This window comes from Macaca mulatta, chromosome 4, assembly GCF_049350105.2.
Source record: "Macaca mulatta isolate MMU2019108-1 chromosome 4, T2T-MMU8v2.0, whole genome shotgun sequence".
In the NCBI taxonomy this organism is placed as follows: domain Eukaryota; kingdom Metazoa; phylum Chordata; class Mammalia; order Primates; family Cercopithecidae; genus Macaca; species Macaca mulatta.
This window is the reverse complement of record NC_133409.1, coordinates 152,423,285-152,451,204: the sequence shown is the minus strand read 5'-3', so window position 1 is coordinate 152,451,204 and position 27,920 is coordinate 152,423,285. Positions and strand designations below refer to the sequence as shown.

General features: G+C 46.4%; 2 protein-coding genes across 4 annotated transcripts; one reads left to right on the top strand and one right to left on the bottom strand.

Annotated features, from left to right (window-relative positions):
• Positions 1-446: 446 nt before the first annotated feature.
• Positions 447-17,971, bottom strand: PPP1R10 (protein phosphatase 1 regulatory subunit 10). Of its 2 annotated transcripts, XM_015135847.3 has the most exons (19): positions 17,616-17,971; positions 11,010-11,127; positions 10,250-10,336; positions 9,952-10,087; positions 8,725-8,776; positions 6,819-6,896; positions 6,512-6,685; positions 6,181-6,286; positions 5,966-6,078; positions 5,035-5,135; positions 4,638-4,785; positions 4,403-4,561; positions 4,058-4,304; positions 3,826-3,889; positions 3,519-3,713; positions 3,257-3,332; positions 2,893-3,006; positions 1,980-2,735; positions 447-1,706 (listed from the first exon to the last, which is right to left on the bottom strand). In XM_015135847.3, the coding sequence occupies exons 2-19, from the start codon at positions 11,114-11,116 to the stop codon at positions 1,597-1,599; spliced, it is 2,823 nt and encodes a 940-aa protein (XP_014991333.2). In that variant the 5' UTR covers positions 11,117-11,127; positions 17,616-17,971; the 3' UTR covers positions 447-1,596.
• Positions 17,972-18,978: 1,007 nt separating this feature from the next.
• MRPS18B (mitochondrial ribosomal protein S18B) lies at positions 18,979-27,638 on the top strand. Of its 2 annotated transcripts, NM_001105165.1 has the most exon segments (7): positions 19,004-19,081; positions 20,626-20,734; positions 20,842-20,939; positions 21,055-21,123; positions 24,144-24,210; positions 26,237-26,296; positions 26,860-27,155. In NM_001105165.1, coding segments are annotated over 7 exon segments (777 nt in total).
• Positions 27,639-27,920: the final 282 nt, after the last annotated feature.

The window sequence follows — 27,920 nt, the reverse complement described above, 5'->3', positions numbered from 1 at the left end:
TTTTTGAAGTATTTTTTCACCAGTACTTAATAGCAACTCTTAGATCAAGCATTAGCTCCAGAGGAGTAAAAATCAGATTCCACAGATTTATACTAATGTACCTAACACAGGTGGTAATGGCTTTTTTAAAAAAACAGTCCAGGCCAGGCGCAGTGGTTCACGCCTGTAATCCCAGTGCTTTGGGAGGCCGTGGTGGGCGGATCACGAGGTCAGGAGTTCGAGACCAGCCTGGCCAACATGGTGAAACCCTGTCTCTACTAAAAACACAAAATTAGCCAGGCATGGTGGCAGGTGCCTGTAATCCCAGCTACTCAAAGAAGACTGAGGCAGGAGAATCCCTTGAACCCAGGAGGCAGAGATTGCAGTGGGCTGAGACTGCACCACTGCACTCCAGCCCAGGCAACGGAGCGAGACTCCGTCTCAAAAAAGTCCAAACACACCAGGGGTTAAATAAGCTGCTTCTCTTTCCACTGTTTATTATTAATGTACAAAATATACAAAACCAAAAAAAAAAAAATACTCATCCTCAAATCCATTTTGGCTCTAACCCAAGACCCTGCACAAAACCCAACCAATCCACTGTTTTCATAGAAAACAACTGATGCCAAGGTGAAGGAGAGAACTGGGAAAGGGCAAAATCATCTTGTCGAATCCACCCAGGAAGGCACCTGGTGGGGATTCAGAGGTGGTTGACAGGGTGAAGTAGCTGGAAGCCTCCTTCACACTGGCAAGGTTCCAGGTGGGAGCAGGGAGTGAGCTAACTCCCCAAGGCAGTGCATGTAGTGTGACTTTCAGGCCCAGCATGCCAGGCCCAAGTTGATGAGAAGCTGGTCTCACTGAAGTATTTTATCAAGTCTCCAGACTGGCTGTAGTTGGCAAAGGCACACCAGCACCACTGGCCTCACCTTTGCCAGCTAAAACTTGCACCGGATGCAGATATGAGTTCACCATCATCGAACCTAGCAGACCCAGGACGCAGACTGGGTGTTCACAGACAGTTCAAGGTCCCACTTGAGAAAGGACTCAGAATGGAGAGCCCACGCTGGGGGAGGAGTGGGGATGATGTGTGTTCCAGAACTCAAATCCAGCTGATTGAGCCCTCTCAGTGCAGTGGGATATACAATACCCCTTCACCATCTCCCCACCCCATGAGGAATAATGAACTGAGCTGGGATGATTTCTTAAGTGCAGCTGATCCTGTGTCAGAGTTCTGTGTGCATGTGGGGACCCGCAATAGAAGGGTAGGGGTGTTCTCCAGGATAACCAGCTTTAGGTTCTCAAGCATTAAGGGTAATACTGGAAAGGGGTTTGGGGTACAGGGTGAATCTTCTCAAAAAGTGAAGCCAACTGGGTCTCCTCTTCAGCAGTCCAGGAACGTTTCCAGTCTCTCTCCTCCCCAGACTGGAGGAAAATATGTACATCAATGCGCACCAGTGATCAGAAAACCCCCAGGAACCCAAGCAAGTGGGAACTGAGGGGGCCGGCTCCTCATCAGCTGGGGAAAAGGGAAAATGGGCCTCACAGAAGCCATAACAGGGTAGAAGGAGCGAGGCTGCAGTCCACAGGGGTTGTGTGAACGGGGCAGGCAAATGGTCCCTAGGGCAGTGGGGGCCCATTGACACCCGGGTGGTAGAAGGCACAGTTGTTCTCATAGCGGCAGTTGCCCTTCATCATGAAATGTCGGCAGACAGGGCGGTTTGACATGTCTGTGGGAATGATGGCAGAACAGTTAGACAGGAAATGGCTGAGGGCAATGCCACCATCACCACCCCAGTCCATGGCATCCTAAGAACTTTCAGAGACACAGTCTTAGGGATTTGGGGGAAGGGCATAGAGTAGGAACTGCTATGCATACTGGGACATCAAAGAGACGGGTACCTCACGTTCTGCCTAGCTACCAACAGTAGTGACTCTCACCCACTCCCCAAAAGCTTGTATGGGACACCAAAAGGCATATGGGGGACAGGGAGCATCCTCACCTCCTCCATGGCTGTGGCCTCCATCGTGCCCTCGGTGGCCCCCTCCCCCGTGGCCAGGGCCATCATGGCCACGGTGCTCATGAGGTGGTCCTCGATGGTCATGGCCTCGGTGACCAGGGACATCATGAGGCCGGTGGCCATGGGGCCCCCCGTGTCCAGGACCTTCATGGGGACGATGTCCACCACTTCCACCCATGCTTCCGCCAGGGCCTTCGTGGGGGCGATGTCCACCACCAGCACCCATTCCTCCACCAGGGCCTTCATGGGGACGATGGCCACTGCCACCACTGATGCCACCACCAGGGCCTTCGTGGGGACGATGTCCTCCACCCCCACCCATGCTACTGCCAGGGCCTTCATGGGGGCGATGCCCACTGCCCATGCCACTGCCAGGGCCTTCGTGGGGACGATGTCCACTGCTGTTGCCCATGCCTCCACCAGGACCTTCATGGGGACGATGCCCACCACCTCCAACCATGCCCCCACCAGGGCCCCCTCGTCCATTTGGGGGTCCTCCTCCAGAGCGACCTCCTCTGGCGCCTCGGAATGGAGGAGGAGGAGGAGGAGGAGGTTCATTTCCTCCTCGGCCACCTCGGCCTCTATGGTATGGTCCAGGACCAGGTCCTGGACCCCCCCGCATTGGGCCACCCCGCATAGGGTCGCCTGGGCCATCCCAGAAGGGATCACCCCCCCGGGGAGGAGGTGGAGGACCCAGGAGACGTGGACCCACTGGCCCACCAGGGCCTCCATGGGGACCTGTACGGGGAGAAAAAAGAGAAAACAGTATCAGCTACCAGGAACTGCCATCTCCCAACCTAAACCACCTCACCTCCCACCTTCCAGTCAATCCTATACTATTATCAGACTGAAATTAAGCAGATAAGCCCATTCCAACCTTGTACTCACCACCTACCTGGCATAGGTCCCCCAGGTCCAGGGGGAAAGTGCTGCATGCCCTTGGGGCCCCCAGGACCCCCTGGTGGGAAACCATTGGCTATCGGGCCAGGGCCTAGGAGTCCATGTGGCACTGTTAATGAAAACAAGGATAACACAGCATGAGCACTCTAGAAGACAGGCATGGTTTCCCATTTAGATGCACCCAACTGACCCTCTCAAACCAACCTGGCAGAGCAATGCTCTCTCTGTCCAGTCTTTCCCTCCCATTTCTTGCCTAGTGTCCACAGCCCTGTACTCTTCTGCATCTGTGAAACCCTGCTTCCCCCAACTCCACTGCAGGCTTCCTCCCCCAGTCCCCTGGGGCTGGCCCTGAGGATTACCCAGCATCTGCTTGATCTTGTCTGAATAGTCTGGTTGTTTCAGTAGTTCCTCTGAAGGATGACTGTTTGGGCTACCCTGTGAGGATGTAAGAAGGCAAAGTAAACAGACAGACAGGGTAACAACCATGGCGAAAGGGAGAGCCAAAGATTAGGGTAAGTGGGTAGATGTGGAGAACTGGGGTAAGGCGAATGGGAGACAGAGTGAGGAGACAGCACTTAAGGAGGCTCCACAGAGGTGGAAAAGGGGAAAGAGGGCGCATACCATGATGGAAGTGAGGATCTCCTGGACATTAATGCCTCCTCCTCCAGGGCCTTGGGGGCCCTTTCCAGCACCCATGCTTCCCATAAGATTGGCCAGAACTGGAGGCAACTTGGAGCCTCCTGCCCCATCAGGTGAGCCACCTGACCCCCCAGGTTCCAGGGTCTCAACATACGGAGTCTCATCCATGGAACACTCCTGAAAGAACAACAAAAAAATTAGGACTGACAGAACAGATACATTCTCACATGAAAGATGCACTGAATTCAATGACCATCACAACTTCCATCATCACATAACACTGACTTACCTCATCTAGGGGGATGAGTTTAGGGGGTATGGGCTCGTAGGGCTCAGGATCAGGCTCATGAGGACTATCAGGAACAGCACAGGTGAGGGAAAATAGTAGAATGATAGTCAAGTTATTAATTCAGGCCCTGAAAGTAATTTCTAACCTCCACCCCTTAATTACCCCAGCTCACGTTCCCCTCAGGAGTGTCCAAGCACTCAACATCCCAGGGCAGGAATCCCACTCTGCTCACCTCTCCTTGTTCAGGAAGAGCTCCTGAAGGATTCCCTTCTCCCGCTCAGCCTGGATATATCGCTCCTGGCTATTGCTTCCAGGGGTGACAAGCGGTGACGGCAGAACCAGGGGCCGGGGGCACACCCAGGGCACCTTCTCCTCCATGTTATCATGGCTCAGACGCCGCGCTGTCTCAAATGCATGTCGGTCTGACAGTATCTCTCGCTTAGCTGCCTCACCAAAGTCCTTGATCTTATTCACATTTACTATCGGCAGAGGAAGAAAAGCAAGAGGGAAAGTAAGCACAACCAAGTTCTTTTAAAATCCCTTAAATACACCTATTCCATAGGAAATGACCTCTTACCTCGTTCAGTTTCATCCAATTCAAAATAGAAATATTCTCTCAGTTTGCCTTCCTCAGGCCACGTCACACTTTTCCTCTTCCTGCCTTTCCGGGTCAGTTGGTTAGGATCTCCAGGACTCTCCACTGGCTTGGCATCCAGAGCTCCTGGTTCCAAAGAGGCTGGAAGCAGAAGAGGTTTCAGACCCAGATCCCTCCTTTCAGAAAACCCCCCAAACTGAACCAGTTTCTAGATTACCTGTATCCATGAGCTCTGGAACTTCAACAGGGGGAACCGGGGTGCCTGGACGGTCTATGTCCATTGCCTCAGACGGCGGTGCTGGTTCTGGGGAAGAAGGTTTGGCTGTGCTTGGTTCTGTGCTCGTTTTCCCTTCAAAGGGGCTCGGCTATTGTGAAAGAAAAGGAAGTGAACTGACTGGAAAGCCAAGGGCAAGGCAATTAGTCCAGGGTCCCAGGCACAATCCCCCAACAGTTCCTATATAAAGGAAGACTCTGTCTCCACACCGGTCTCACCTGCACAGTCTATATCCAAGGCAAAACGCCTCTTGTCCTCCCGGACAACTCCTAGCTGCTGTGCCCTTTCTTCTACTTTACCTTTTATACTCTCACTGAAACCTACTTTTGGGAGCCCATACCTTGGCAGCTGTAGGTGACAGCACTTTTTTCTTCTTCTTAATTTTGATGCCTGGAACAGGGGCTGAATTGAGAGCATCCAGGAAGCCCAGGCCCTCCATAGCTACAAAAAGAAAGAGCATCAAATGGCATCATCAGACCTCCTTCACAATCCTACACCTGCAAACACAGTCTAGGCATAAAATGAGCCAATGAAGAGCCTGCCTCAACTTAGGACACGACAAGCTCAAGAGGACCAGGAAGCACATGCAGGAGGATTCACACACGATATTCTTCTTGTTATTCTAGGTTTCCTGTGGCAGGCAAGCCATAGCTTTGAATGTGAATTATAGCTCAGGTAACTGATGAAGTGAGCCCCTGTGAACACGACAAATCACCTTGCCAGGCGCCCCTGACCAGTCACAAAATGGCACACCTCCCTATCTTATCTCTAAAATTACTCCTAAGTGACACCGGAAACGGGAGTTCCAGAGGTACAAAAAGTAAAGGGTACCAAGAAATCAAAGGAAAATGGAGGGAAATAATAAAAGAGAAGGGAAAAAAACTTCTCGTTCCCAGAGACATTCGTTCCCATAAGAGTTTGCTCCTGGCCAGGCACGGTGGCTCACGCCTGTAATCTCAGCACTTTGGGAGGCCGAGGCGGGTGGATCATGAGGTCAGGAGATTGAGACCATCCTGGCTAACATGGTGAAACCCCATCGCTACTAAAAATACAAAAAATTAGCCGGGCATGGTGGCGGGCGCCTGTAGTCCCAGCTACTCGGGAGACTGAGGCAGGAGAATGGCATGGACCCGGGAGGCGGAGCTTGCAGTGAGCCAAGATCGTGCCACTGCACTCCAGCCTGGGCAACAGAACGAGACTGTCTCAAAAAAAAAAAAAAAAAAAAAGACTTTGCTCCTAATTCAAAGTACATCTCCCCACTTTAGACTCACGCTGTGGCGGAATGATCTTCACTTTGATCTCTTTGGTGGCATTAGGTGTTGTGTTGAGTGGCTTGTATTTCTTTTCTGCAGGGGGGGTAGCATCTCCTGGAGCAGCTACGTTGCTGTCAGAAGAGGAACTGTCATCAACATCTCTGACTCACCCCCTCTTGCTCCCTTGTGTCCACAGATCCACCCCATTCAGAACCTGAGAATATGGTCCATACCTCTGACGTTTGAGGGGGATAGGTTTAAGATTGTACTTGTCAGAAACCACCACTGTGCTGGCGTTCTTCTTCACAGGCACCAAGGATGGTGTCTCCAGCTCTAGTCCTGGGGAAAGCAGCATGGTGTGGGCAGCTGAACTCAAACCCCTAAACCCCTGAATTTTCCTCCCGTTCTCACCCGCAAATGTTCTTCTAACCTTGTAACCAAAGCTTCCTCTGCTAATCTTCTCTCTTCCTTACGATTAACATATCACACATCAAATGATTCCCCCATAAGGCTCTGGGTGTGCACATGCACACGAACCCTCCAGAGGCCAGCCGCCAGTCTTACCAGTGGAACGGAACTTGGCATGACTGGGTGCTGTGGTTCGAAGAGACTTGGGCTTCTCCCTCTTCTTCTCTGGGGCCTCCTCGGCCCGGGTCTCAGCCTTCACCTCTGTCAAAGGTCGCTCAGGAGGGGTAGTTCGACTTTTCCCCTCATCTTTACGTTTCTTCTTATCTTTCTCTGTCGTGAAAAAACAAAGCAGAAATGGATTTTATTTAAACACTGTCAGAGGTGAAGCAGACTGGGAGTACCGAAAGGCCACATCCCAGTAGGAAAGAAATAAATACAAAGGATAAAGGACTAAGGAGCTTACCAGCGGGCTGAGTACTGCTCTGAGAGCGGATGACAGCCATCCAGTCGCTGACAAGGACTGAGGCCAATTTCCGGAGCTCTGCAGGTGAGAGAAAGGGGAAATGCCTAATAATGTAAAATATTCTTCCAGGAACAGAAAATGGGAGGTTTGAGAAAATATTGTGAAAATCTATGTAATGGAGAAAGTAATCCAAAGTTTTAAGAAGAACATGAGATATGCTTAAAAACCAAACTCCTAAAAAATGGAACAATGAATTAAGAGTTGTGTTCTACTCAAATAACTTTCAACTCTGATGTCATCACACCACTCTGGAGTAAAAAGACCTAATATTTATTTCAGAATATGTGGTTAAAATCTGCATTAGTAAAAGACTACACATTGGGTGCCATGTACACTGCTCGGGTGATGAGTGTACCAAAATCTCAGAAATCACCATTAAAGAACTTATACATGTAACCAAAATCCACCAGTTCCTCAAAAACTACTGACATTTTTTTAAAAAGCTACATTAGTTGCTTTACGTATAACACACCTAATTGTTACAACAATCTGAAGACTTTTTATTTTCCTTTATAGATGTAAAAACAAGCATAAAATTTGTTTCTAAATGAAAAAATACTTTTGTAACTCTTTCCTTTTGTACTTGGCAAATAACATCTCTGATCTATGGCACCTCTCTTCTGGCCAACATTTCCACTTAGAGACGTATTTCATAATTTGTCATTTAACAGTAAGATTTTCACAGAACACTAAAACATAACTTTTTGAAACAGTCATACAATTAGCAATTTCTATACCTAAGCCAACATGAACCTCAATGCAGGAATATCCTAAAATCTTTCTGGAGTAACTGATAACTATGGTTCCGGTGAGACTTAACTACAACCGACAGGGAATATACAAATTTCAATATCTAAAGGCATGATGGTAATTAAATATATATTTAAAGAGAGCAACACAATTAAGCCAGTTGGAAATAGATCACTGCTCACTTGGTGGGAAACTGGTATCTTGTGTGCCCGGGTAGAGATAAAGGAAACTCTAAATTTCTAAAGGAGACAGGCTTTGTCTTCAAGACAGAACTATATGGTCCTTGCCAGAAGCTCCACAACTCTTTTAGAAAAGGAAAGAATCAGAGCTTTGATATATTTCTTTTTTTTTCTTTGAGATGGAGTCTCGCTCGGTTACCCAGGCTGGAGTGCAGTGGCGCAATCTCGGCTCACTGCAAGATCCGCCTCCGGGTTCACGCCATTCTCCTGCCTCAGCCTCCCAAGTAGCTGGGACTACAAGCGCCCACCGCCACGCCTGGCTAATTTTTTGCATTTTTAGTAGAGACGGGGTTTCACCTTGTTAGCCAGGATGGTCTCGATCTCCTGACCTCGTGATCTGCCCGCCTCGGCCTCCCAAAGTGCTGGGATTACAGGCGTGAGCCACTGCGCCCGGCGCTTTGATATATTTCAAGAGTCAAGATTTTGCCCATGTCCTACAGGAATATGTTTATTGGTAGAACTAGTACATCTACTGTTAGGAAAACAGTTATTAAAGTTCCCAGAATATGCTATAGTTAGAAAAACAGAAGTGAAAGATGATGAGACACGCTAGGATGATACTATTTCCCACAGTGAATTTTAAGTGTATGTGTTTTATAACAAGCAATCTTAGGAATCAGCTTCCAGTTAAAGTATGGCGCCTTATATTCAGCAACAGAGAAATGAACAACTTTGGAATTGAGAACAGGAAACAGGGTACAGGTTAGAGGAACTTTCTCTTTAAAAGAAGGAAAAAAAAAGCAAGGTGACACAGAAAGAGAAAAGTGAAGCGACAATCCAAGGATGGGAAAAGATATTAAGGTAATGAAGTGGAAGTAATAGAGAAAAGCCCATGAGAGAGCAGGAGCGGCACCTACCTTCATCCTCACTTGACTTGCTCAGCTGCTTCACCAGTTTAGCTGTGTTGTTCTATGAGAAATGGGAGCAACAGAAAGGTAAATGCCAGGAGGCAAATAATTCCACTTAGAGCTAAAAATGACAAAAGTTACAATGCTCCCCCCCACCTTTTTTTTTTTTTTGAGACGGAGTCTCACTGTCTTGCCCAGGCTAGAGTGCGTGGAGCAATCTTGGCTCACTGCAGCCTCAATCTCCCAGACTCAAATGATTCTCCCACCTGAGTCTCCTAAATAACTGAGACTACAGGCATGCACCACCACCACCACATCTGGGTAAATTTTAGTTTTTGTAGAGACAGGGTCTTATCATTTTTGCCCAGGCTGGTCTTTAACTACTGGGCTCAAGCAATCCACCCACCTCAGCATCCCAAAGTGTTGGGATTACAGGTGTGAGCCACCACACCCGGCTGACACATTCTTTTTTTTTTTTTTTTTTTTTTTGAGACGGAGTCTCGCTCTGTCGCCCAGGCTGGAGTGCAATGGCGCGATCTCAGCTCACTGCAAGCTCCGCCTCCTGGGTTTACGCCATTCTCCTGCCTCAGCCTCCTGAGTAGCTGGGACTACAGGCGCCCGCCACCACGCCCGGCTAGTTTTTTGTATTTTTAGTAGAGACGGGGTTTCACCGTGGTCTCGATCTCCTGACCTTGTGATCCGCCCGCCTCGGCCTCCCAAAGTGCTGGGATTACAGGCGTGAGCCACCGCGCCCGGCCTGACACATTCTTTTTTTTGGGGGTGGGGGATAAGTCTCGCTTTGTCACCCAGGCTGGAGTGCAGTGGTGTGATCTTGGCTCACTGCAACCTCCACCTCCTGGGTTCAAGCGATTCTCCAGCCTCAGCCTCCTGATCAGCTGGGACTACAGATGCATGCCACCATGCCTGGCTAATTTTTTGTATTTTTAGTGGAGACGGGGTTTCATCGTGTTAGCCAGGATGGTCTCGGTCTCCTGACCTCGTGATCTGCCTGCCTCGGCCTCCCAAAGTGCTGGGATTACAGGCGTGAGCCACCGCACCCAGGCGCCACACACCTATTAAAGGAGATAAATTCAAACCAAGTCTTCTTATTCTAAATTATTTTTCTGCCATTCTATCTCACAGGCCCAAGATCACAGCCAACATCAGTCAGTGTGAGTTTTCATCTGTTAGACGAAACCAAAAAAAGAAGAATCAGGGTTTAAAGACTAAAGGTACCTGCTTGAGATGGTCTACAGTGAGTGGTAGGTGCTGCAGGGTCAGTAGTATTTGCTGGAGGAGGGGAATGTTGTTGGTTGTCTTTGAATACGTCAGCCAATTGTTAAGAAGTTTGTAGCCACCAACGTCAATAAACCTGCAGGCAGGCAGGAGAGTCTATCAGTAACGCCCTTTCTAGGTTTTGAAAGTACCACATCCCACGATCCCAGTCTCCCATCAATGCCCCTGGAACCCCATGCCTCACCACCCCATCTTTTAGCTACATCTTCCCATTCCAACCATCCAGATCCCCACTTACTTGATCAGTATTTCTGGTGAACGGGTCTGCAGGAGAATGTTCAAGTAAGTGCATCGACTCACCATCTTTCGTGCTTCCTTCATCAAACTGCAGGATATGAGTGAGGGTTAGAAATGAAGCAGCCAGTATCTCTTCTCTTAGCAAAAGCGCCTCTCTAATCTGTGAACTGCCTAGAGATTCCTGATGATTTGGGACTTTGCTCCAGAGAGGGGGAGTCACATATACCTCTAGGAGGATGGGATGGATCCAGTGTAACATGGAAACTTATGGGAGAACAGAGACACCGAAGTCCCTGACCTGGGGAGGAGAGCATCACTGCCTCCCTAACACACAGGATGAATGTCATTCTGCCCCCAGGTGATACGGCTAGCCCTCAACAACTGTCCCTAATAATCTGTTCAAGACTGGCTTATTTACTCTCCCCTGAACCTGAGAATCCCTGAAAGAAAATAACATTATAGGTAGGTGGAACATGAACCTAAACAATCTAGAATTCTGTTACCAGGCTACCCTGCTCTCATTCCAACATATGACTCCCTTGGGACTGTGGACGTCCAAATCTCCAGCTTCCGCTATGGTCAGAAACCAAGTGATCATCTTTTCCTATCCCTTACCCTAAAATTGTTAGATTTTAATCCTATTGCACTGACTGTCTTTCCCTTTCCTTTCCAGGATCATTCCAGTCTGCCTCAACTGCAGCCATATTTTAACACACAATATTCTCTACTCACAATGAATCCAAAAAAGGGTAAAGACTCACCTGAAGATCTTGGAAATCCCATCCACACTTTTGACTTCCCCATCTCGGTTAAGGAAGCTGTCCAGGCCCTTGAGAAGTTCTTTGGGGTCTATGGGACCAGAACCCATGATGGTGGTTTCTATGGTAAGAGGACAAAACAAACAAACCCACAGAATAAATGGGTGGCAAGGACTACCCGAGTAGGCCCTCTAATAAACCACATCTCTACATCTGACAAAGTATAGTGACTATTCAACTATGCTATTTTTTAGATATGAAAAATCAACACAGACCACTTGCCACTACCGAGAAAATAGCCCTAGCAAGTTAAACATGGGGAGCATATGTGACTGAACAGGAAAGCAATTCGATTGGAGGACTAGAGCAGCACACCTGTCCCTCCCTCCCAGTAGCATCCTTCCTAGGATGGCTGAACTTCACTAGATCGTACTAGAGCTAAGATTCAGTTCTCATAACAAGATGTTCAACTCTCCAGGGCATTTGTACCTATTGTTAAGTCCTGTCTTCCCTAGTTGCTGAAAAATCTGGCTTGAAAAACAGCCTATAGCTTGACAGAAATTGGGCCAAATCTTGGGTGTTTGAGCTAAATGTCTTGTAAGAGTTGATTCCTTTTTATCTTAGCCCATTAAGAGTCATAATCACGACATAAGGCAAGATATCTATCAGCTGAAGTGGTAGATGATAGAGAACAAAACAAAACTTGAAAACAGAATCCTTCCCTAAGGAGATCTGGAGGTAGGTGCCAGATATTGAGACAAATGGATGCAAGGAAATCAAGCAGGTCCTCCTAGGCCTTGAATAGACTGTCACTCATTAACCAAACACTGCACAAGTTTTTACTGTCTCCATGTTAAACGGAAGCTAGTGGTTTGTGCTTTCAAAAGCAAAGATGTAAATCTGGTCCTCTCCTCAAAAATCACGCTGTGGATCCCCTAGGAAAGCCTAAAACTGAAAACCATGGAAACTAAAGAATGGAATAGATAAAGTCAAATGCTAGAAAAATTCCCTTTTAAGCAGCTGTTTTAGACCAGGTTGGAAAAGGAATTAGTTAAAAGCTAAGCTCCTTTTATGGGACAGGGCAGAACTGAAGTTCCAGAAAGGTAATTTACAATCAATATTGTTCTGATTGGGATTTGTATCTACACTGCCTCTAAATACTTGCTTCTAAGAACCAAAAAAGAGGCCAGGTGCTGTGGTTCACGCCTGTAATCCCAGCACTTTGGGAGGCCAAGGTGGGCAGATTCCTTGAGCATAAGAGTTTGAAACCAGCCTCAGCAACATGGCGAAACCTCATCTCTACAAAACATAAGCTGAGTATGATGGTGTGCACCTGTAGTCCCAGCTACCCAGGAGGCTGAGGTGGGAAAATGGGAGGACCGCTTGAGCCCAGGGACATTGAGGCTACAATGAGCTGTGATTGTGCCACTGCACTCCAGCCTGAGCGACAGAGTAAGACCCTGTCTCAAAAACAAACAAACAAACAAAAAACCACCAAAAAAGCAAGCCATTTCAGCAATATCTGCCTTTGGGCAATAAGGCCAACACTGGGTAGCAAGGAAGAGGCAAGAACAAAACCTTCCTCATCCTACATCTAGCACAGAGGTAACAGACACAATCCCCGCAGAAGGGTAGAAAAATCAGTATTTTACAAAGATGAGTATTTTTGTGCCGGAAAAAAACATAGGTTTCTTGTGAGATAATGCAAATTAATTCTATTTGTTCTCAAACAAAAGAAAAAACATAAGCATAACAATCTCAGCCTTTTAGTCCTCCCAACAAAAAGGTCAATAAATTTCCAAATGTGGAGGTCCTAACAACCTAGGCGAGCAGCAGCAGAAGCAGGGAGGAGGCAGCCAGGAAGGGAAGCAGTATAATCTTGGCTCTGGCGGTCATAACCTGTGGGCCGAACAAAGGGAGAGATGAGGCAAGAAATGTTGAGAAGTCACTGCTGCCCTGGAACCTCTACAAGTACAAGTGGAACCTGAGGTCAGAGAAAAAACATTCAAGGAGAATACTGGAAAAGATTAGACGTTCGTGGGCCAAATCCACTCAAGTATGGTGATCCTTACACAGACACAGAAATAAAGGTATTCTTCCCATGTAGTGAGATAATATAAAGTGATCTATAGAAACTATAAAGAGATATGATAAAGGGACATATAAAACAGATATCACATCTGTTGGAGACTGGAAAAGCAATGTATGGGTTCCAATAATAACATAAGCAATCAAGAGACTAAGAAATTTTTAAAACTCTATATATACACACACATACCTACCATTAGATTCCCAAAGCAAAATATATGCAACTTGACAAAAGGCCTTGAATTAAACATCATTTCAAACCAGTTCCCCTTGACTTGACTGGTTCAAACCCAGGGCTGAATATATACAACCCTGGAGAATTCCCTTTGGCATATCCAACTGCAAGCTAAACCAATAAATAGACCAGCTACCTCTATTTCCTTCAGACACTAAATAAACTGTCATCTGAGCTCAAGTGTTCCTTCAGAGGATGGGAGACAAGACAGAAGAGCCAGTCTTAGAAAAATGGACCAATGAGTACAAAGCTAAATTCTGTCCAGAGCCCTCTGCTGGGAATGGGATCCAAGGACTTTTTTATTCCCATTTGTATAAACAAGAATAAAAAACATTAATAGTCAAAGGAAAGCTAAGAGACAAAGCAAAATTAGTGTTAAACATTCATTTTCCACTACTTATATTTTGGAAATATAAGTGAAATTTTGTCTCATTAGCACCAATCTTGATAAAATATAAGTGGGTTTTCTCATGATGGCCTTCCTTTAGGCAGATTCATTCTTATTTAAAATTAAGGACCCTAAGTGTCTTATAACCTAGTTTCCTTACTTGGAAGTCAGTATATTTTGGGAAAAAACCAAACAAGCTCCAAGGCACTGAAGTGGGAAGGAATGTAAAGTCCAACATTCCGGGCACAGGGCTACAGCTGAGAAGGCAAACTGAGTTGATGAAGGAAGGCAGGGGCTGTGACTAAGTGTTGTAACATTACCTACTCAGGATCTGGAGTCTAGAATGAAAGCTTGAGAAAGCTTTCTGGAACCACGAATAATCCAGGGCATGATTATGTCTTTTTTTAGTGAGCTGCTATTTCCTTGACTGCAGAACATACAGAAGGTGGGGAGTGAGGGAGCAACCCCCTGGCCTACGTAGGTCCACCTCATCCTAAGCTATGCTTTCCTTATGGAGATGTTTCAGGCAGAGCCATACTCTACTGGCACAAGGCACTGGGGAATTTTCTACCACTTTTACCAGAGATAAACGTCTGTGACACCAACTCCTGCCTTCAAAATGAATTTTACTTGAGGGCTATTCAAATAAATAGGGTGAAAAAATATCCAGCATAGCTAAAGTTATTCCACATCCATCACCAATGAACAGGACTGAATTGGTTCAGGATAAAAATTCTGTGCAAGTCAGAGTTCTTTAAAAAATAACTGTCTTCTAACAAAAGGAGAAAAAACTCCCAAATTTACCTTAATTTAGAGGCACTTCTGGAAATGAAAATGATTTGTACCTAACTCATGTTCCCCTTCCTTTCTTCAGTGTTTTAGGCATTTCCTAGTTTGACTCAATAGTGGACTGAATTATGTCTCTCAGGTGATTCATCACAAGGTCATAGCTTGCTTCCAAGTAGTAAGCCCCTACCCCTCAAAGTCATTTTGCAAACCTGATACATGAGCTCCTCAAAAGCTTATCTGCCTTTCAATAAAGATGCAAAATGATACACCACCCCAACTCATAGAAAAAGACCCCAGACTGGAACTCTGGCCACAAACTACAAGGATCAGCTTTTCCAAGATTCTCTGAATGGATGTGGTTCCCCTAGTAGACCTTGCTTCCCATCTCCCATGTTAAGGAAGATCTTCTTTATTAATCCCCTGGCTCACTAGATATCAGGAACCCCAGTGGGTAGAATGTTCAGCTCCCAAGGAAGATATGCTGCAGAGGCACATGGCAAACTGCTTAAAAGAAAAAAAACAACAAAACAAAACAAAAAAAACTTGTGGTCAATAGACATGTGGAAGAGTCCCTCCCATCCAATCCAGAAGTTTAAGTAATAATTTGAGAATCTGTACCCAGTAGAAAATTAGCCCTAAGTCTCACCCACATCACCACAGGGCAGTTGTGCTTTCCAATTCTGCCTAGAACCTCCACGCTTCAGTGCAGGACTTTTAAAAATTAAAATTATATGGAGAGTCTGATAAAGATTTGGCTTTGAAAAAGTTGGGGGAAGGAACCAGACACCCAATACCACCCTCAGATAGGGCATGGCTTCTGAACATGCACCAACTGCCACAGCACTGCATGAGTTGAAAAATGAAGAGGACATCATTTTTTCATTAATGCTTTCAAGGAATTTCTTTTAGAAGGGAAGGAAAAAGAAATTCAAAAAAGGTGGCTCTTTGGGAAAAAAAAAAATGAAAGTTGTGAAATGTAATACCAGAAAGGTTTTGCTTACCAGAAACCGTAGCTTGATTCCCCCTGCCTTGAGTTTACAACTGCCGCCTCCTTTCCTAAAGATTCACTTCTTATCCTAGTACCAATGTACAGGAACTAAGCAAGTGCAGAACGTGATACAGCACTGAATACAGTTTATCCCCAAACTGAGAGGTGGGAATGAGGGCGATTTAGAAGAAAGTCCTAGAAGTATCCACCTTCCCCCGATTCTCATTACACAAAGCGACCAAATGCAGGAGGCCCAAAGACTGGTTCCTGAGCAGAAATGGCACATTTCAGTGTCATCAGGCCCGTTTATCTCGAAGGGACTCTCGCAAGCCCTTGTGTCTTTCCCATCTCCCTCTACACACATATATACATACACACACGCTCACACACATCCTCAAAGCTTCCCAGTCTTGGGTTTGCCTGTTTTTTCACCCCTGGCAGCTGAAGTGGGGAAAAATTACAAGCAGTTGTGATGAGTGAAAGTGAAAATAAAAACTGGTTCTATAAAAACTAGAACTACCCAAGGAGATGGACAGCCTTAATACTTAATTCCTATAAGCTCTCATCCCTTTAAGGTATTTTATATAATGAAAATTAGGAAAATGTCTTCTCCCTAGCAGCCACGAGCACAGGGAGTGCAAAGGCATCTGCTCAGGGGTGGAGCTTCAAGAGGGTGGAGAAAAGAGGAAGAAAGCTGATTACATCACCTTTCAAGGCTGCTCCTCCCCCTTGACCAAGTTTCTAGGGCGGCCCTAAGCTCAGGATGGCAAAAGGGGAAGAAAAACAACAAAGACGGAGGGACGCCATTTTGTAATGGAGAAAGAGGACTCGAACTTTAAAAAGCCACCCAGCTCTGCCGGTAGCTTCAGTTACATTATAAAAACACCTTTTTAGTAAAAAAGCCAAAAGCCAGTTCCCCATCGTGAATAATCTTTGACCTATTTTGATCAGTAAGAGCGTAGTGAAAATTAAAGCAATCAAAATATTAGAACAATTTTCTGCAGGGAAGAACTGAATTTGCAACGGAGGTTCAACCGGCTACCATCGACCACCCCCATCCTCCCTATAGAGGGAAAGGGGGAGGAAGGACTTGGACCCCTCTCAACAAATAGGGTTGAGGTGGGAGGACAGGAAAAAAAATGGGTCAAGACACAACCTGCAACGCCGCTTGGAAGACAAAAGGACAAGGAAAGTCGCCATATTGAAGCAGGGAAGAAAAAAATTCCTTTTAACGACACAAATCTTTTAGAAAGCTAGCATTCAATTGCACTAAATGGCTTTTAAAATTATACTCCTAAATTCCACATTACCCAACCTTTCCACCCTCTATTTAACTGTACCTCCCCCACCAAAAAATATCAAGTTAAAATGTTAATCACTCTTTTGCTTTTAAATACCTATGCAATCTGCAACAATTATAAGACATTCTTTACCTCCCCAACTATTGTATGTACTGGCACTAAGATTATATTTTGTCCTAAGTGTCTTGCAATCTTTATTCCTAGATTGCCACCTATTTTAACCACACAAATATACCCCAAACAAATTACATTAAAATTGAGAGGATTTAACAGTCATTTAAAAAGTTATAGCGAGCTATTATTTCTCTCTGCCCATCTCCTTACCCTGCAATCTTTATGTACAGATTGCTTATTAATCTGGCAAATTGAAAGGCACCCTGCTTGTCTCACACACAAAGAAGTGGTACTTCTGGGCCACAAGATCCACCATCTCTTGTATGTGAGCTCATTAACCCTTTCGAAGACTGCTGCTAACCAGAGGAAGGTAACCATTCCTCCTTATATAAACACGTATGGCTTTGGCAGTCTGGAAATTGGCTGGATTACCAAGGGTTAACCATCAAAATCCTCACTTGCTGGCCCTCCCTCCACCCTCTCTTTGCCTGCAGCAGGGCAGGGAAGAGATAGGTGGTAGGGGAGAGAGAACAAGACTGTTTAGACCCACAGGCCCTTTTTAATGGAGATTAAGTGACCAGATTGGTCCTTCTCCAGTTCTCTATTTGTTCTATGGTCTCATTTCTTCCTCTCATTATTTTTGGTTTCACAACGGGAAACGTTGACTTCTTGTTGCAAGGCTGGTTTTTGAAAATTCGACACTTACTATCCAATTTTTTTGCGACGTCAGCACCTCGGGCTCAGGGGGGAGGGGGTAAAATTTTGGAGGAAAAAAAATAAAACAACCAACCAGGACCCAAAACTCAATTATTTAGGGGGCCTCATTGGATCAAAAAGTCTTTTAAAAAATAAAGGCCAACTCAGTATTCATTTCCCCCCCCACCCAACTCCATTTAGGGAGGGGGGTCGCAGAAAAAAGTTCTGAGTGGATTCAAAAAAGTAAACGCTGGATGAGTGAATTTGGGTGGTTTGGGAAGGGAGGGTGGTTGATTATTTTTCAAGTTATGTGGTGACGGTCCTTCGGCCACAGATTTCAAGTCCCAAGCAGCGTGGGCTGGTGGGGTGGGCAAGATAGGTGGGAAGGGGCAGAAGACACAAGTGGTTGGGCTGGTGGCTGCTGTTTTCCCTTTCCCCCCTCTCTCAGGATCCTTTCAAGGGCTTAGATGTTGCTGCGGCTTGTTTCTGTTTTCCTCGTGGTCGGCCTGTCTTTCTCCGAGAAAATTCAAACCTGGGATAAAAGGAACACAAGGGAGAAAGATGTAATCAGTACGGGTTGCTTCAAAACACCCAGAAATGCCATCTTTGCTGTCCCCAAACAAACCTCTGTGTCCCATCCTGATCGCAGCCGCTTTAAGCCGTGGCTCTCAAATGAACCCATCCCTACCCCGCTTCCCAGATCCAACGCTCTCCGCAAAATTTTACCCACTAAACAACAAGGTAGGTAAACTTACCTCTAAACGAACCCCAGAATGGCGGCCGCCCGCTCGGGTGGAGTCTTTTATACCCGGACGCCGCCCAACGCGCCCAAACGTGCTAGTGAAACGCCCTTGTCGCGAGACATTATACGCGAGGCGTGAACTCATTGGTCAACCTAAACGACAATTCGCCAGCTGATTGGCTAGTCTCACTTCACCTTTGCTCCGCCCCTTCCCCGGCACTCTCTTCCGCCTCCTTTCTGCCTCCCTGTTGCGTGCGCGTGACCAGAGAGCCCAGCACCTCCCTTTCCTCTGCTTCCGCCACTTCCGCCCTGGAGAACATTTCTCACCCAGGGTTGGTAGAAACGTGCCGGAGCATGCGCACTGAGAGGATCTCGATAAAAATCGCCTTCAAAATTGCTTAAAAGGCAAACTCTAACAAAGAGATCTAAGAGTCGTAGTGACTAGCCAAGAAAAAATGCAATTTTGAGGTCTAATTCGATTGTGACGCAGTTGAAATTAGCTTCTCCGCCCATGCCTTCCCTTTCACGCTTCCGTCCTGACGCAAACGTGCGGCCGCCTTCCGCACTGCGGGCTTGTCCTTGGCCCTGCCCTAGTCAGTTTCCTGAAGCATGCGCAGTTGCCTTTCCTTCCATTCCTGTGCTGGGCGTACGTCAAGATGGCGGCGTCCGTATTAAACACCCTGCTGAGGCGGCTTCCTATGCTTTCTCTCTTCCGAGGTGCCCACAGAGTTCAGGTAACTTCTCGAAGGACATTTTGCACAACCCCAAGTTGGTTATACCTTCTCTAGGTCGTCGCTCCGCTGTCAGGAATCCACGAGTGGAGACCTTCCCACGTGTTTATATCTTAGCTGTCTAGGCAGTACTTCCAGCAACCCCCTCCCATACACCGCGCGTTTTCTAATCCCGAGCCGAGGACTAAGCCCCAGGGTTAGGTGTCATCCTTCTTCCAAAATGCCATCTCAGTAAAATAATTAAGTGATAGAATTGACCCCCGTCCACCCTCAGTTATGCATAACCAGCTTTTTGAAAATTATTTAAATAAGGGGCTATGCTAATGTTGTATCGTTGCAATTTTAGCGTAACATATGTGCTCCCCAAGCGAGCGCCACAACCAGCTCTTAACTGTGCAGGTCATGTCTAAATCTGTGTTGCTCAGGAATGTCCTTAGGGAAATTAGGGATCCTAATTTCTACCCACCTTGCTATTTCCCAGTAAGGTCAGGATCTATTCTTACGACCTGAGGACAGTTTCTCAGCTCTCTTTATTAAATCAGTTTCTTATCAGAGTTATGAGAGCTTAACTCCGTCCTTTGAATTGAGGTTTCCCTCCAGTCTTGTGTACTCACCTCTCTGGAGGTTCTTGGTGGGGCACGGTGAGATAGAAAGGCTTGCCCAGCTGCCACTCCCTAAAGTGGGACTGAAGAGTGGTGACAGAGGTCAACACAGACTTAATAACAGCCTTGGTAGCTTTAAAACTAGCGTTAGGACTCAAGTTTGTTCTGCCCTGTAGATTGTTGACCTTCAGCTTTTATGAAAATGGGCAACTCAGTGACTTCATTGGATTGATTTGGAGACTCACCTGTCTTCAGCATCCCCTCCCCACCACACATCTTGGTTCCGAGAACCTAGATATCCTTCCTCTTTATTCTTCCACCAGAATCAGTTCATTTCCAAAAAGCAGGACTACCTTTTATGTACTAGATTTTTTTTTTCTTTTTTCTTTAGATGGAGTCTCACTCTGTTGCCAGGCTGGAGTGCAGTGGTGCGATCTTGGCTCACTGCAATCTCTGCCTCCCAGGTTCAAGCGATTCTCCTGCCTCAGCCTCCTGAGTAGCTGGGACTACAGGCACATGCCACCACGCCCAGCTAATTTTTTGTATTTTTGGTAGAGATGAGGTTTCACCATGTTGGCCAGGATGATCTTGATCTCTTGACCTCATGATCCGCCCGCCTCAGCCTCCCAAAGTGCTGGGATTACAGACGTGAGCCACTGCGCTGGGCCTTGTACTAGACTTTTTAATTGTCTTCTGAAATAAGATTGTTTTTCAGCATATATCCGCTAACTTAGCTTTTCTTTCAGGATCCAGTTGTAGAAAAGGAGCGTTGTTGTTGATTTATGTCAGTTTAAACCCAACAAAAATACTTAACTTACATATGTATTCCTGTTATATTCCATTAATGCAATATGTATGCATTCCCCCTCTTTCCAAAATGTGATAAGCAAACCATTGAGTTCTTTCCTTGAACTCATTATTTTATTTTTTTCTGCTCCTTTATAGGTTCCCCTCCAGACTCTTTGCACCAAACCTCCCTCTGAGGAAGATTCTTTGTCCCCAGTTCCCATTTCTCCTTATAAGGATGAACCCTGGAAATATCTGGAATCAGAAGGTACCTCTAAATGGGGAAAGGGAGGGTCAGATAGGATTTAAGATAAGTGGATAGAGCCACCCACTACACTCCCACCCAGGAATAACTTGTATGATCTTTCATTTCAGAATACCAGGAGCGATATGGTTCTCGCCCTGTCTGGGCTGACTACCGCCGCAACCACAAGGGTGGTGTACCCCCACAGCGGACTCGGAAAACATGTATTGTGAGTTTCTGAGAGTGGGATGTGGAGTAGGGGTAGAGGCCACAAGTAACAGTAACAGCAGCACTTTTTCTGATGGGTTTGAACATCCTTAACTGCTGGTTTTTTCTCTCTACAGCGTGGGAATAAAGTTGCTGGGAATCCCTGCCCCATCTGCCGAGATCACAAGTTGCATGTTGACTTTAGGGTAAGGAGAGTCTTTTCTTTTTATGGTAAGAAAAATAAAGATTAGGAGCCCCTTTGCAGTGCCAAAGAGATTACTGTAGGTGCCCCACACTTCGTATATCCTGGAGGCCCTACAGTTTATTTTGTAGTAACTGTTTCTGGCATTATAAAAACATTTCTCTCTCCAGTCTTTTACCTTCTACTATGGATTGTACTGCAAGTTTTATCCTATGCCTATGAAATTTACAGTCTAAACTGGCAGGTAAGAGAAATGACTATTTCTTTTGAGACTGAGTCTCACTCTGTTGCCAAGGCTGGAGTGCACTGTCGCGATCTCAGCTCACTGCAACCTCCGCCTTCCGGGTTCAAGCGATTCTCCCACCTCAGCCTCCCAAGTAGCTGTAACTACAGGCGTGTGCCACCATGCCTGGCTACTTTTTGTATTTTTAGTAGAAACAGGGTTTCACCATATTGGCCAGGCTGGTCTCAAACTCCTGACCTCATGACCCGCCCGCCTCGGCCTCTCAAAATGCTGGGATTAGAGGTGTGAGCCACCATGCCCAGCCAGCAAAATGGCTATTTCTAGTGGGAGAGCAATATCCAAAGATTCGTTTGTATTCTTTACAGTTATTACAAAGTATATTGGCCCACTTTCTTCCTGAGGTTTTTTTATATTTCCTTGTCAATGTTCAGTGGCATGCTGGGACGTGAGGCCGGAGGGCAAGATAGAGTCTAGTATTTTTCAGAAAGCCTTCAATATGTGAGAAGGACAGGATTTGCTCCTTTAAAGAATTTGGAAACATATTGGCTGGGCGTGGTGGCTCATGCCTCTAATCCTAGCACTTTGGGAGGCCGAGGAGAGTGGTTCACCTGAGGTCAGGAGTTCGAGACCAGCCTGGCCAACATGGCAAAACCCTGCCTCTACTAAGAATACAAAAATTAGCCAGGCATAGTGGCAGGCGCCTATAATCCCAGCTACTTGGGAGGCTGAGGCAGGAGAATTGCTTGAACCAGAGAGGTGGAGGTTGCAGTGAGCTGAGATTGCACCACTGCACTCCAGCCTGGGCAAAAGAGCGAAACTCCTCAAAAAAAAAAAAAGCAAAACAAAAAAAACAAGAATTTGAAAACATTACATTAATAAAATAGGTAATAGGAAAGTGTTCTTCTGAGCTTGCAGCAAAAGTATTAGAGCAGAAGCTGTATGGCTGGTCATCAGGGAAGCAGTAGAGCATTTGGATAACAGTCAGAAAATGGGGGTATTTGACTGCAATAAGAACCCTTCTGACACAGGTTATTCAGGAGTCCCATAGATAATTCCCCAGTTTTGACTGCATATGATTAGTTATAAAAAGAGATTATGGCCAGGTGCGGTGGCTTATGCTTGTAATCCCTTGGGAGGCCAAGGTGGGTGGATCACTTGAGGTCAGGAGTTCGAGACCAGCCTGGCCAACATGGTGAAACCCCATCTCTACTAAAGATAACAAAAAAAATTAGCCAGGCGTGGTGGCGGGTGCCTGTAGTACCAGCTTCTTGGGAGGCTGAGGCAGGAGAATCACTGGAACCTGGGAGATGGAGGTTGCAGTGAACCAAGATTGTGCCATTGCACTCCAGCCTGAGCAACAGAGCAAGACTCTATCTCAAAAACAAAACAAAACAGAGATTATAGTTAATTATATAACTGAGAGAGAAATGTTACAAATTTAGTAGCACAGGTGATTCCGCTTGCATTCTACTCCACAGTGTATCTGCTTTTTTCTCAAGAGTCTCATTTCCTACAGTTAATTTGCTGAGTGAGGGTTGTTCTATGTAAACTGTAAAATTATTCTTACTATATAAATTATATTCAGTATGCTATTAAATACATTAGTTGTTTATACATACACATTACAATATCATTTTTTGGGTGATTTCTGGGATTTCCAATGACCAGTCCCAGTTTTTCACCTAAAGGCTGACTTTAGAACTTAACTTCTGCAGGCTGGGCATGGTGGCTCACACCTGTAATCGCAGCACTTTGGGAGGCCAAGGTGGGTGTATCACCAGGTCAGGAGTTCAAGGCCAGCTTGGCCAAGATGGTGAAACCCCGTCTCTACTAAAAATACAAAATAATTAGCCAGGTGTGGTGGCGGGCGCCTGTAACCGCAGCTACTCGGGAGGAGTAGCAGAGAATTGCCTGAACCCGGGAGGCGGAGGTTGTAGTGAGCTGAGATTGCGCCACTGCATCCCAGCCGGGGCAACACAGGGAGACTCCGTCTCAAAGAAAAGAAAAAAGAACTTAACCTGTGCATAAGAGATTTCTTTGGGAGCACAGTGACAGAATATGGGATGTGCAAGGATGGATTCAGTGAATTGATGAAGCCCAAATGGGACATGAAGGAAGATAGCACCTGGAGAGCTGTAGAGGGGTGAGAGGATAGCATCTGGAGAGCTGTAGAGGGGTGAGAGGATAGCATCTGGAGAGCTGTAGAGGGGTGAGAGGATAGCACCTGGAGAGCTGTAGAGGGGTGAGAGGATAGCATCTGGAGAGCTGTAGAGGGGTGAGAGGATAGCATCTGGAGAGCTGTAGAGGGGTGAGAGGATAGCATCTGGAGAGCTGTAGAGGGGTGAGAGGATAGCATCTGGAGAGCTGTAGAGGGGTGAGAGGATAGCATCTGGAGAGCTGTAGAGGGGTGAGAGGATAGCATCTCGAGAGCTGTAGAGGGGTGAGAGGATAGCATCTGGATTGCTGTAGAGGGGTGAGAGGATAGCATCTGGAGAGCTGTAGAGGGGTGAGAGGATAGCATCTCGAGAGCTGTAGAGGGGTGAGAGGATAGCATCTGGAGAGCTGTAGAGGGGTGAGAGGATAGCATCTGGATTGCTGTAGAGGGGTGAGAGGATAGCATCTGGAGAGCTGTAGAGGGGTGAGAGGATAGCATCTGGAGAGCTCTAGAGGGGTGAAGGTGGTCCATGTGGGTATGTAGGGATTGTGTACTTGCAGTGTCCAAAGATCTTGCTGTTCTCCCTTCCTTTTTCCTCACGTTTCTCTACCACTTTCCCCTACAGAACGTGAAGCTCTTGGAACAGTTTGTCTGCGCCCACACGGGTATCATCTTCCATTCTCTATACACAGGTTAGCCCATCATCCCTGCACCACCAGAGAGCTTTTCCTTGTGGCATGTTTTGTTTATGTAGTTGTTCAATAGTTACTCGTTCAGTGGCTCCTACTTATGGCTTAAAAGGTCTGGCTGAACCTTTTGGAAATCTTGGTTTACTGGGGGCTAAAGCAATTAAATGTGGACAAAAGAAAAGGACAAGTACAGCCGGGCGTGGTGGCTCACGCCTGTAATTGCAGCGCTTTGGGAGGCCAAGGCGGCCGGATCACCGAGGTGGGGAGTTCGAGACCAGCCTGACCAATGCCTGACCAACGTAGAGAAATCCTGTGTCTACTAAAAATACAAAATTAGCTGGGCGTGGTGGTGCATGCCTGTAATCCCAGCTACTCAGAAGGCTGAGGCAGGAGAATCGCTTGAACCCAGGAGGCAGAGGTTGCAGTGAGCTGACATTGCGCCATTGCACTCCAGCCTGGGCATCAAGAGTGAAACTCCATCTCAAAAAAAAAAAAAAAACAAGGAAAAAGAAAAAAGCAAGTGCTTCTGTAAGCAAACTATCTAAATGTAGTTTTTATTTGATGAACAGTGATTAATTCCTTTCTATAGGGTCTTTTCACTTTTACAAAAGACTTCTCGCAAATTATCACATAAGTTATTTTATATCATTGTCAATTGAATTAGATTTTCCAAACTTGGAGTTGTAAATTTAACAATTCAAGATTATATCTATTCCCTAACTACAGTCACAGGGCAAATCTGGCCCACTGCCATGTCCATTTGTTTTCATATTGTCTACAATTGCTTCCATGCTACAATGGCAGAGTTGAGTAGCTGAGACAGAGACCACAGGACCTGCAGAGTTTAAAATATTTACTATATGACTCTAGACAGAAAAATTTTGCTAACACTGCTCTGAAGCAAGACAAATTTGCAGAGAATTTTTTTTTTGTTTTTGAGACGAAGTTTCACTCTTGTTGCCCAGGCTGGAGTGCAATGGCAGGATCTTGCCTCACTGCAACCTCTGTCTCCCAAGTTCAAGTGATTCTCCTGCCTCAGCCCCCTGAGTAGCTGGGATTACAGGCGCATTCCACCATGCTTGGTGAATTTTATATTTTTAGTAGAGATGGGGTTTCTCCACGTTGGTCAGGCTGGTCTCGAACTCCCGACCTCAGGTCATCCAGCCACCTCGGCCTCCCAAAGTGTTGGTATTACAGGCGTGAGCCACTGTGCCCGGTGGAGACTAATATATATATATATTTTTTGCAACGAAATCTCATTTACTTTGTCACCCAAGGCTGGAGAGCAGTGGCGTGATCTCGGCTCACTGCAGCCTCCACCTCCTGGGTTCAAGCAATTCCCCTGCCTCAGCCTCCCATGTTGCTGGGATTACAGGCACGTGCCATTGTGCCTGGCTAATTTTTTTTGCATTTTTAGTAGAGACAGGGTTTCACCATTTTGGCCACTTTGGTCTTGAACTTCTGACTCAAGTGATCCTCCTGCCTAAGCCTCCCAAAATGCTGAGACTATAGGCATGAGCCACCGTGCCCAGCCTTGCAGAGAATAAATCTGAATTCACCATTATTGGAGGTGGCAGTACAATCAGTGTTCAGTTTGTCAAGAGTTTCTTATAGTCAAGCTGTAAAGGCTGAAGGGACTATTATTGTTACTCTCTCAGATTGCCTTCCCCAACTCTGAAGTCTCTTCTCTCTTTATTGAATCTTTCTCTGTGGATTGTTCAAGTCAACCCTCTAATTAACCACACTTGCCCATTAAATTGTGTTCTGCTCCCTGTCTTGGAGGCTTTACCATTAAATAGCTTCTCTATAGTGGCTAGACCCTCCTAAATCTTTATCCCAGCTCTCCAAGAGATGGGAGAGATTCTTTCCATTGGGCAGTTGGGGAAACTGAGGTCCTTGGAGAGGTCAGGGGAAAGGGGTCATTAGGTAAAGCCAGTCCTTCCCAGTCTACTCCTCTGTCACCATACGGAAGCAGTTGTGTTCTATTATTTACTGTGCCTTAAAGAACAAGTTATTTTTCTCCCCATAGGAGTCTGTGTGAAGCAGCACAAGAGGTTGACCCAGGCCATCCAGAAAGCCAGGGATCATGGTGAGCATGAGACGGGGCACATGGCAGTTTTGTTTAGGTATAAGGAAGGTGACTTAGGGCTAGATTATGGATATAAATGCTCACACCTGTTCAAGATGGTAGCAACCAGCATGTTCTTCCTGAGTCTCTTCTGACATTCCATTGTCCCCTGTCCCTTCTCCTGAGTGTCTTACTTTATCATAACCCTGTCTCCTTGGTCTTTGTCTTTCCATCCCTTTCCCTCCTATTTTACAACTGCTGGTCTCAATGCCATAGCAAGATCATAGGAAGATCTTTATATAAATGTCTGGCCCTGGACTACATGGCACTGCTGCATAAATTAGTAAAAGGTATGGATGCAGCTTCATAGTCCTTGTTCAGGGCTGCATAGCTTTGTAAGCAAGAGCCCCAGCAGTATGTCAGCCCACATTTGCCTTCTGGGCCAGTCTCACCTGTTTGCAGTATACAACATACATAAATGTACCCAGTGGCTCTGACTGGTCCCTCCCTTTATAATCCTTTTTCTTCATCTAAACCACCCTCCTCATTCCCTCTTAAATTTCTCTTCTTTTTTAATCCCTTAGGTCTCCTCATTTACCACATCCCCCAGGTTGAACCACGGGACCGTGACTTTAGTATCTCTCATGGGGCTGTGAGTGCTACTCCACCAGCCCCCACCCTGATCTCAGGTGACCCCTGGTACCCATGGTACAACTGGAAACAGCCACCAGAGAGAGAACTGTCACGCCTTCGCCGGCTTTACCAGGGTCATCTCCGAGAAGAGAGTGGCCCCCCACCTGAGTCAATGCCCAAGATGCCCCCTACAGCACCAGCGGAAGCCTCCTTCACTGGGCAGACAGACCCTCAGAGTGCTCTGTAGGAGCCGTAGACTGGGAAGAGAGGCTAGGCATGGTGGCTTACAAAAAAATACAAAAATTAGCTGGGTGTGGTGCTGCACGCCTGTAGTCCCAGCTATTGGGGAGGCTAAGGGAGGATCACTTGATCCCAGGAGGCGGAGGTTGTTGTGAGTTGCAGTTGCACCCCTGCACTCCAGCCTGGGTGACAAAGCCAGACCCTGTCTCAAAAAAAAGGGAAGAGAGCCAGAGGGACTAGGAGATATGTGTATGTAGGTTTATATGATGGGATATCACCCTGAAGAGTTGTGTCTTTTGTAGCCAATGACAAATCCAGGAAATAATGTTGCTGATAGGGATAAATCTTGAGGCTGAGGGAGGGCAGGACAGATGTGTATGGGAAACCCCAACCCCTATATATTGTAAATAGATGGGCTGGGCTAAACATTGTTGCTGTTTCAGACTTATACCAACTCAGCTTTTACACAATAAAGCTCTACTCTCCTGTCTCTAGTTTGCTTTGGGCTGTTTACCGTGAATACCATTAGCGGGGGTGGGCTGAGTGATGTTCTTTTCATATAAGCAATTGGGTGGTGCTGTGGGGAGATGAGTGGTCAGGCTTAAGCCAGCCTTGCCAGTGACGCCTGGGACTAGAAGCTGGGGATGGGCAGCGTGCCACTCTGTCAAGATGCCTTTGTGGGTCGCCATTCCACATTCACAGCATAGCCCACTTCACTGAGGGGCTAAAAGGTTAGTGAGACACTGGGCCTAGGAAGACTGCGTTGCCATGG